At 47.2% G+C, this 10664-nt stretch overlaps 1 protein-coding gene across 1 annotated transcript; it reads left to right on the top strand.

Moving 5' to 3' along the window:
* Positions 1-4726: 4726 nt before the first annotated feature.
* On the top strand, positions 4727-9021 carry UTS2R (urotensin 2 receptor). Its single transcript, XM_068151711.1, has 2 exons — positions 4727-4915; positions 7357-9021. The coding sequence occupies exon 2, from the start codon at positions 7501-7503 to the stop codon at positions 8647-8649; it is 1149 nt and encodes a 382-aa protein (XP_068007812.1). The 5' UTR covers positions 4727-4915; positions 7357-7500; the 3' UTR covers positions 8650-9021.
* The last annotated feature ends 1643 nt before the right edge of the window (positions 9022-10664 follow it).

The following is a 10664-nucleotide window of genomic DNA, read 5'->3' as shown; positions in this document are numbered from 1 at the left end:
AGAGTCCACTGCGGCATAAACTCTGTGCAATGACATTTCCTGCTCTTTACATGCTGCCAGGCAAACTTTTCCACTTCATCTTGTGTATCTTCTGAGAGGTTTTTGAAAGCACCAGCAGAAGTTTTTGCTGCCAGGCAGAGGCAACCAGAGCTGAGGATATATGCTGCTGTCCATGCTGAGGAAATGCCTGGGATCAGCAACAGGAGCTTTGGGACAAAACAGTTGAAGCCTGATTTTTCTTTTCCCTTACAAGTGGCCCCAAAACACTTTTCTAATGCTCAAATTTCCAGCTACAAGTATCCAAGCTGAGAAATACAGAGCAGCCTCCCTGGAGGAGAAGAGGAGAAGATGACTGAGGACATTGAACCAAACTGCAAAGCTGTGGTGTGGGCAGCACAGCCATGCAGACTAGAACATGGAGGTGCTGCACAGGATGTAGGTAATAGCAAATGATGGCAAGGAAACTTTGGTCTCTGATCTAGCACCAGGGTTTGGTGGATGGAAGGTGCCTCCTTCAGTTTGACTGTACTCCACATAGGTGTTCTGATAATGGTTTGGAGTGTACCCAGGACAATTATTTCATTTGTTAATCTTGGGTGCTTTGCAATAAAGAGAATTCAGTAGTGCTTGTCTTTGTGCCCCTACCCCAGTCACTCTCAAAATATTGTCAAAGAGATTATCAGATTGTAATTGACACAGAGGAAAATGTGAAGTATTACCTGGGCTAAAGCCTCTTCTGTGCTGAAGAGCTTCTCCCAAAAGCCAGTTGTAAGAGGGTCTCGATGACCTCCTCTGACTCCTCTGCCTTCCTCTGAGTAATCAAACTCACTGCAGCTCTTCCAGGAATTGAAAAGGAGATGAGGATGTGAAAAGCTAGAGAGTCTCAATTAGCACATCTCAGACCTTGCTAATAAAAATGTAAATGGTGCTGTGCAGACTGTGTGTGTGTGAACTGTCTTCCCAAAGTCATGCAGGATCAGTCAGGGTGGCTTGATTTAAAAGTGCAAATGACACCTTGCCCAGAGTGTGCAGGACAAAAGGCTGCCAGCACAGTCATCACTTACTTGACTTTGCAGCACCCAGCTATAAGCACTGCCCAAAGAGACTTAGCACTGCTGAAACCTCTCCAAAACCCAACAGGCTATGACAAACTCATAACTTCACATGGGCCATTGCAGGCAGGACCTGCTCTCCCAGAAAACACCAGGACCTGGCTGGGGATGTGTTTGCCTGAGACAAGTCCACAAGCAAACAAATGAATCACTGGTGTGAGACTCAAAACAATTCACAGCTGACCACAACTTTCCCACCAGAACAACCACATAACAGGATGGATGGATGGATGGATGGATGGATGGATGGATAGATGGATGGATGGATGGATGAAGATATAAACATAGTGACCACTTTTTAATTACAGAGTTATTTAGGATGCAGATAAGGATTTTCTGGAAAGCAGGAATAGAAGGCATTAAGGAAACTAGAACTCTTCTTTATTATCCACCATCAAGGTGGTCTGGGTCATACCTGGTTTTAGAGGTTCCACTCCCAAAAGCATGGTGGGATGTCTGTGACAAAGAATCACTGTCACCTCCAACAGCCCTACAATGTGCCTTACATGTCAGGCAAGGAACAAATTCTGCCTACCTGGTGGGTCCATGGGATGCTCAGCCAGTAGTGTACTGCCATTCTTTCAGGGACAAGAGGTAGTATTTGGACGTTCTGCAGGCTGTGTAGGCATAGGACCTCCTCCTGGAGAGCACCACAGTGCCTAGGAAAAGGGATCAAGAAGGAGGACACATACAAAAATCAGTAATTCTCCCTCCCTCAGAAGTTACCCTGATCCTGAGTGGCCACAGAGGAGCTCTTGCTCCATTTCCCCAGGGAAACCAGCAGTGCCTGTTGGAGCTCAGCATGGAGAAACCATCCTCATTCACATGCCAAGCACCAGATGTTAAATTTGAATGGCCTGTGCCTTGTGTCCCTGGCACAGCCATGGGATCACTCCTGGCTCCAAGGCAGGCACCTCACAGAGACTCAGACCAATCTGCCAGTGTCAAGAGCTGCTGAGATGGGGGCCAAGTGATCCCACTCATATATATCACACAGGAAAACAAGCACCATCCTGTCTGCTGTCCAGAACTTGGGGGTGATGTCACAGTATCATCATATCACCAAGGTTGGAAGAGACCTCAAAGATCACCGAGTCAAACCTGTCACCACAGACCTCATGACTAGACTGTACCATGTCCAATCCCCTCTTGAACACCTAAGAATGCAGGCTCTGGGGCTCCTGAGTCAGATCAGATGAAATAATATCTCTTCCTAATGTTTGTTTTTTTTTTTTTCTGTAAAGTACATCCAACCTAAGAGCAGCCCAGAGACTCCTTAGTGGGATGAGACAATCAGAGAAGAGGAGGGCAACCAGAGAAAAAGCCCTCCCCAGGAGCACTCTGGCCACTCTATCCTCCCAGCTATGCAGGACCTTGGGGAACACTGAGGCAGCTGAGGCTTGCTGCAGTCTGCACTTCTGCTCCACAGTGACTGAACTAAGTGACCTGCTTGCTCCAATTCACCTCATCCCTGATGGACATGAAATGAGTTCCCAACTCATGCATCTGCCTGGGAGCACAGGGACCTGAGCCTTGAAGAGAAAGCCTGCATTTATGAGACCAGTCCCTGGTCACATCAGTCTGGGAGAGCAGGCTAGCCTCTGTGCCCCACCACACTGCCATAATGACCACAGGGTATCTCCCAACACTGTATAGCAAGCTTTGGACCTCACAGGAGTCCAAAAATTGCAACTGTTGTGTAAGAACAGAGGTGATCTCTGTGATTTTGGAGGGATTCTGCCACAGCAAGATGAAATTCAGGAGACAGAGAGGCAGCTCATTAAAGACATAAGACCAGTCCCAGGAAGAAACCTAGGAGAATCACTGGCCCTTTATTCTCCTTCCATCACTTCAGGACTAGCCTTCACCATGCTCCAGGGTTGGAGTTCGCACAGGGAGTTAGAACTTGAGCCTTCTGCCTATCCAAATTGCAGAGCACCAGCAAGGAACATATGGGTTGTTTCCTTTGCCTTTAACAGTGGCACTCTTAGGGCCAGAAATACCACAGACGTGGTAGCTAACAAACCAGGCCAGCACCTCGGGCGACTTTCAGCACCACTCCAACTGTCCACACAGCCTACCCCTCTGCAGGGGAAAAGCAGAGCAGCTATAAACCTGGTGTCTGTGAAACGGGCCCTGGGTGAGGGAAAACAAACTGGTAGTTTCAGCCCCCAGAGTCTCGCTTTCACACAAAGCAGCCAAGAGCAAAGCCATACCAACTCAGAAAGGACAACTGAAGTTTCATATTGCAAAAAAAAAAAGAGGAAGAAATTAGACCAAAATGCTCAGTGAAGTCTCCAAATGCGTTGGCTGAGTTTGGGTGGCTCTTTCACTGGTGGAGACAGACAGCAGGAAGAGTGAAAAAAAAAACCAGTTGGGACCAGCTGGGAATTTGGATACCACATTTACACATGTCTAAGACCATAAGTACTGGAACAGAGAGATTTAAATGCAACTTTCCTAGGAACAAGAGGGGACTAAGGGACTGATGCGTCCTTCACAGCACAACCACCTCACCAATGCTCTTTCTCAGGAGCTGCTGCTACAAGGCACATCTAGAAGCACATAGAGAGTTCTAGAACAAGAAGTATTCAGAGAAAGAGTCAGGGGAGGGAACAAACAGCTCTTAGGTAGTAATGGCAATGCAGGATGGATTAGCTGGAGCTGGCTGGTGTGCCAGCAGCTGATGCCTCTCAGAAGCCCCACGCTGGGAAGCATCATCTAATTACCATGGCTGCCTAATGCCAAATGGTGAAGTAAGCAATGGGCCTGGCAGACATCTCCCACACACCCATGTACAGCAGCAGACACCCTGAGGGTGCTCCTTGCTCCTGCTAGCATGAATCAAGAGCAGTTCTCTGCAGTCCACAGAGCTAAAGCAGGGACTGGGAGGAAACAGCAATCCCATCACTGGTTGCCACTGCGAGCAACCAGTGCCACAAAACAATCCTGAGTTTAGCTTCAGCATGTCTCAATACAAGCCCCTTCCTCACACCAGCTTTTTTCTAGGTACCTGCTTGATCCTTCTCCATCTTTACCCTCAAGTATCCTGGGGAAAGGCAACAAGCTGAACCCAAATAACCTGGGCAAGATTTTGTTACTGCCAGCCTGAAATATCTCAGCTGCTGTGGTGCGTGATACCACCACATGCATTGACCTGTTCATGTGCCATCCAACCCAAATAAACTTTGGCTTCACGTTGGAATTGATCTCCAAATCTGGGAGCTCTGCTGTTTCCCAGGGCAGCCTGCAGGAATTTAACTCTCCCTGGCCCAACTACTCTTCCCCAACACAAAGGCTTTGCTCAAACACCATTAGGCATTTGTGCTCTTCCCTGCAGTGTAAGGAGGGGTGGGGTGGCTTTTCCTGTCACCGGTCCTGGGATGAAATCAGCCTTGACATCTTGCAGCCCCAGCTGGCTCAGGGCCAGGGAGGGGGAAGCTGGCTATCAAAATACTGCTTCTTTAAAAAGGCTCTTGGCTGGCTGCAGTCAAAGCCACGCTATGCCTAACGTCACTGAGTAACAGAAATAGCAGGCATGAGTGAAGGGAGGAGAATGAGAGTATTAAGAGCGCACAGATTTCAAACATACTTGGCTAGGTAGCACGCTCCCTTCCTGCTGCTGCCTTTCCAGATGCGACAGAGCACAGGGATCTCTTGCTGCCTGCCCAACAAAGAGGATTCTCTCTTCCTTTTTTTTTTTTTTTTCCCCTTTTTAATTATTTTTTTTTTCCCTTTTATGTTTCAGCTTTACTTTCTTTTCTTTCTTAGAGGAAACTCCATCCGCTGGATTTAAAAGCAAGGTTTGAGCAGAAGGGATTCATTTATGTTTTGTAGCTACTGGAATGTGCATGGAACACGTGTGTGATGATAACATAGAGGGAAAGGCAGGACTGGCTGAGAAAATCGCTTAGACTGTAAGATGCTTGAATGGCTGCTTGGAACAAGAAGCTGTCTATTGTGTGTGTGCATGTGTGTGAGTGCGGGCATTTGCGTACCAGTGCAGCAATGACAGGCACGTTAAAATCGTGCAAGGTTTGCCCAGTTTGCTTCATTTTCCTCCTACAGAAGTGAGGACTTGCCAAGCTGTGGGCTCTGTCTGCAGACAGGTGAAGTATCTGAAGTGAATTAGTGCTGTAGGAATTTTATGAATGAAGCAGAGTGGAGGTTCAGTGGAAGAGGAGCAGAGCAGGGAACTGCGGTGTGTGGAGCTCTCTCCGGCAGGAGCTGTCACACCAGGAAATCACACAGACATGCACAGGCACAGCAGAGATCTGCTACAAGTGCCCAGAACACGAAGTGAGGCAGCTGCAAGACAGCATCTGAGCCATGGAAAATTCACCTGAGTTTGATAGCTCTGTGTGTGACCAGCTCCAGCCTCAGCCAGAGCATCCCGTGCAGAACCACTCATTTGCTCTTCAGTATGCCAGTGGTCGCCTGGCAGAGGAGTAGGCAGAGCTCCCGAGCATCCATGACTCCTTCGTCTGTGACACTTTTGCTGCCAGCACAGCTCGGGCATGGAGTGGATAATGAGGCAGCAAGTTGGTGCATGGACAGGCTGGCTACATGTGTCCAAAGCTGAGCACGGGAGGACCACAGAGCGCAGCATGAAAGGGAGGAGGCAGATCCAGGTTTGCAAGGTCCAAGGGAGCTGTGGTGCTGGTGAAGCTGCTGGAGCACAACCCAGAGCAGAAATTTCCTGAAGGAGCATCGATTACTGCAGAACCATGCTCCTTGGATGTCTGTACCCAAAGGATTGGGTGGGAGATGGGCTCTGTGTATTGTTGGTTCTCTCTTTTTTTTAAAAACAACTTTTATCCTAATTGTTTAGCAAGGAATAATCTCCCTCTGTACTGCATGCCCTCCTTTATGCAAAGTTTGTGCATGACATCGCTGTGGCACCCGTTAGCCACAGCAGGTGGTCATGGGAAGAGGGGAGGGCATGTCATGAAGAGGATGAACATTGTCCATCCTCAAGTGCCACAGAGATCACTGTCAGGGTCTTTGACATGATGGTAGAGAAAGAAGGCCTTGTGCTGTAACCTTGCTGCCAAGGAGCTACTGGAATGAAAGAGGCAAAGGAGTCAGAGCTGGTGTGAAGACAAAGGGACACCAAACACCCCAGGAAAAGCTGGAAAGTCCCAGGATATAAAGAAACCAACCTGCCCAGCAAACAGAAGGATGTCTTTGCCTGCTGAGCACTGCAAGATGAGGTGGTCTAACACCCAAGTCTCACATCTTTTTCTGAACAAAGAGACAATATGAGATCATAAAATACACAGTGCAAAAGCACTTGTGTGTGCAGTGCCCTTTAGGTTGCCACAGGCTTTTGGTATGCCTTGAACTCTGGGCATTTTAGCCACTTCTTCAGTGTTTCTGTCAGGTAGGTTTGATCTCCCTTTACCTACACCCAGAGCCAGTGCAACTTCAAAGCAACACCATCATGATTTGTATGGTGTTGAGCTTGAGCTAACCAAAAGCTCCTCTGCTTGCCTAATCTGCTGCAGAGCAATCACACACCTTGCTGCATGAGGCTGTTATGACAGGCTCACAGACTGGTCTGTCTGAAATATATCTGTGCATGGACATACGAAAATCTCTGGGATCACGCTCAACAGACAGCATGACAAAAGCCTCTCTGTAATGACACCCAAAACCCACAGTGAAACCTGCAACTCACTTTATAGTTACAAAATGCCTTTTTTCTCCATCATTCAATTACAAATCAAAACTGGAGGTCAGGACATAGCAGGAGCTTCTCACCCAAGCAAAGATGCTCTGTGAAAACACTGCAGAAATGCTGGACAAGACTTTGAGTGCATCACACATAATAGACCATTGGTCTGGAAATGGTAAATCTAAAGTGTGTTTTCCCTTTTTGGGCATCTTTTACTCCTTCAGAGTTAAGAGCTTAGCTAAGAGGTTTTAAGCAATTATGCTGCTAGATCTGTAGGCTGCTGTTAAGAGTTAAGGAAGGACATTTTTTTCCCCTCCAACTCCAAACTGTCTTTAAGGATTGCAGCAAGCAGTTCCAGTGATCCCCACAATCTCTTTTGTCTCTTTTCCATGGACATACTAAGATATGTCATCCTTCAAAGCTGTGCTTTCGTAATGATACTGTGAACCTTACACGAGTGACCTCTGGTACATGCAGACAGTGCTCAGGGACAGGTAACTTCTAAATGGTAACTTGTTTTGCACTGGCAGATTTCTAACATGTTGGTTTCTGATGTCTTTCCTGCAGTGGAGAATGCAGATCTTCCTTGGATGAAATCCCACTAAGAAATGGTTGACCATCTCCCAGCAGTTGCATTTCTCAGAGCAGAAAGTACAGATCTTCCGACCCCTGTGGCATGAACAAAGCCTCTGGCATTGAAAAGCCAGGAGGATGTCCCTAACTGATGAGCTGGAGAGTCACTTTTCTGCAACCCCCTACATGGTGACAGACACAAGTGAGAGCAGCCTGTTCAGAATCAGACTCAATGCCTCTGCCAATGCCACCAGGGATGGCACACCAGCCACCGGTTCCATGGAGGACATGATTGCCATCTGCACCATTGGGACAATCCTCTCCCTCATGTGTGTGATCGGGGTGACAGGCAATGTCTACACCTTGCTAGTGATGTGCCATTACTTGAGGTCATCTGCTTCCATGTATATTTACATCATCAACCTTGCACTGGCAGACTTACTCTACCTTCTCACCATCCCCTTCATTGTTGGAACCTACTTCATTCAGAAATGGTACTTTGGGGACATTGGTTGTCGAATCCTGTTCAGTCTGGACTTCCTCACTATGCATGCCAGCATCTTCACCCTCACAGTCATGAGCACTGAGCGCTACTTTGCTGTGCTGAAGCCCCTGGACACAGTGAAGAGGTCCAAGAGTTACCGCAAGGCCATCGCTGTTGTTATCTGGCTCGTGTCACTGCTGCTCACTCTCCCCATGCTCATCATGATCCAGCTGGTACAAAGGGACAACAAAAGCATCTGCCTGCCCACTTGGAGCAAGCTGTCCTACAAAGTCTATCTCACCATCCTTTTTGGTACCAGCATCGTGGGTCCAGGAGTAGTCATTGGCTACCTTTACATCCGGCTGGCTAAGATTTACTGGGTGTCACAGACAGCATCCTTCAAGCAGACCAAGCGGCTGCCAAATCAGAAGGTGCTCTATTTAATCTTCACCATAGTGATGGTGTTCTGGGCTTGCTTCTTGCCTTTCTGGATATGGCAGCTCCTCTTCCAGTATTATGAATCCTTCACCTTATCTCCCAAGGTGATGAAGAACATTAATTATCTGACAACCTGTCTGACTTACAGCAACAGCTGTATCAACCCCTTCCTCTACACCCTGCTCACCAAGAACTACCGGGAGTACCTGAAGAACAGGCAGCGGTCCCTCAGCAACAGCAGTGGGTACTTCCAAAGGAGAAATCGGTTTCAGAGGATTTCAGGGAGGTCTCTGTCCACGAGCAGTCAGCACTGCACAGAGACATATGTTCTTGCTCATGCTCCTTTGGGAAACAGCAGTGCCTGAAGGTAAAATATATCTCCAAGAACAATCAGTTTCAACTTCGGTGTTGCTTTGATTTAAAGTGTGCATTGTAACGGCAAAGCAGATCCATCACATGCACACAGTTACTCCAGAGGTTGTGCCGTGTGCCTGCTCTCCTTTTCTTCAGTGCCACTGATTTGATGCTAGCAACATTCAGCTGAACATCTATCTAAGTAGCCTTTTGCTTTTTAGCTTTATATTTTATAGTGTATGTCTCCTCAAGTAGCCATCAGTCGCAGGGCCGTGGGATTTAAAAGATCAGCTGTCTCCTAGAGCTTAGAATTTTGTTACCCATGAATGGCTGTAGTTTGCTCTTTCTTTCCTTTAGCAGCGATGCTAAACTTGTAGTTGTATGAGGACTGAAAATAATTAAATAAAGACAAAGCAGCTGACATTTGTGACCTGCAATACAGTTTGAATTTGGGGTAGGAAGGGACAACATGGATGAGCGGGTATTTGCCCTGGTTTTGGACATATTCACATAGATTCTACATTCATGCACTGGACTTGATTCTCCTTTCACCCAAGTTTCTATAGTGGAGTCACAGCATGGTTCATGTGACAGTCAGGGAGCACTCAACTTCCCCTAACACAATGACCCCAAACACATGATGTGGGGGAGAATCATCTGTCCTGGACAATCATATCTGTCCTCTGCCCTCCTACAAGGAGTATCTGGGAACCTCTGATGTTGTCGTTGTCAGGGCATCCCTCCACAAACCTCAACATCCAGCTTGCAGAACCAGACCTACATCATCAAGTCCAGGAAGAAAGGACAGAGGGAGTGGTGGGGTGGTGAAGAGATGTGATTTCACAAAGCTACGCTCCTTGAAGTCTCTAATATTCTCAAACATAAAAGTACTAGCTCCCTGTTATTAAGATCACTTGTTCCCTTCGCAGAACTTGATTTGCTTTACTGCTACAAAAGGTGAATCTAGTCCTGCCTGCACCAAGAACACTCTGCCTGCCCTAGCTTTCACTGATGATGAAGCATCATTAGTATAAATAGATCCTCCATGATGTCTGGCGCTTCCCCAATGAGTCTAAAAGTACCTTCTCTGGGATGCTGCCAACATCCATACAGGAGTCCTTTCCTTGCATTAGCCCAGTTACCTCATTAGCAAGGATAAAGTGGTGCAATGCCAACACAACTCTAACCAAGTTACAGAATTAGAAGCAAATTATTACTTGGGAGTAAATTCAGAGCTGCAGCATGACACTGCCATTTGGCAGTGAACTCTGCCTGCTTACAGAGAGTCACTGCTCATGGGGATGGTGAAGGCCCTGCATCCATCCTCCCTGAGTGATACATATGGAAAACAAATTGTCTCTTTCATACATGGACATAAATTTTGTTATGTATGGGGAAGACTGTACATGTCATGCAACAAGATGCTCATACATGTAGTTTCAACACTTAACTGTTGCAGAAACTGGCAGCCCCTCACTTTGTGTTCAAAATAGCTTCCAAGCACACCATCTGCAGTCACCCTGCAGCTCAGGGGGTTGTACCTGCACTGCAGTACACTGGCCAGCAAGTCCTGCTCCAGGATTAGCCCCTTCCTGACTTCAGAGAGGCAGTAATGCCATTTTCTTTCACTGTTTCCTACACCAACAGTATTTCAAATTGGAGACACATTAGTCAAAGTCAGAGTCAAAACAAGAAGGCAATTTGCAAATCTTAACTCATCCAGGCTTTACACATCAAGGTGGACAGTGCAGAATTGTTGCCAAAAGACATAGGATCAGATATATCTCCAGAGTTAACCAATCTAAGTCTTTTGTCACCAGGGGAAATGCTCTGATTAACTTCTCCAAGCCCACCACAGACCAACACATCTTACAGAAAGTGTTTGCAAAAAGCTCTATAGGTGCAGCAAGCACCCTGAAAGCAGCATGAGGAAGGCCATGCCAGAGGTCCTGAGAGATACCATGTAAGGCGCAGGGGTTCTCTCCCTGTCTGGAAGAAGAAAACCTCAGCCCTGGGCTGCACAGTA

The sequence above is a fragment of the Melanerpes formicivorus genome, unplaced genomic scaffold (genome assembly GCF_026170545.1).
Source record: "Melanerpes formicivorus ecotype bairdi unplaced genomic scaffold, bMelFor1.0.p_v2 SCAF_21, whole genome shotgun sequence".
In the NCBI taxonomy this organism is placed as follows: Eukaryota; Metazoa; Chordata; class Aves; order Piciformes; family Picidae; genus Melanerpes; species Melanerpes formicivorus.
The sequence above is the reverse complement of the archived record's forward strand: the minus strand, read 5'-3'. Positions and strand labels throughout refer to the sequence as shown.

Coding starts and splice junctions, on each gene's coding strand:
- UTS2R (XM_068151711.1), top strand. CDS start 7,501: ATGTCCCTAACTGATGAGCTGGAGAGTCACTTTTCTGCAACCCCCTAC.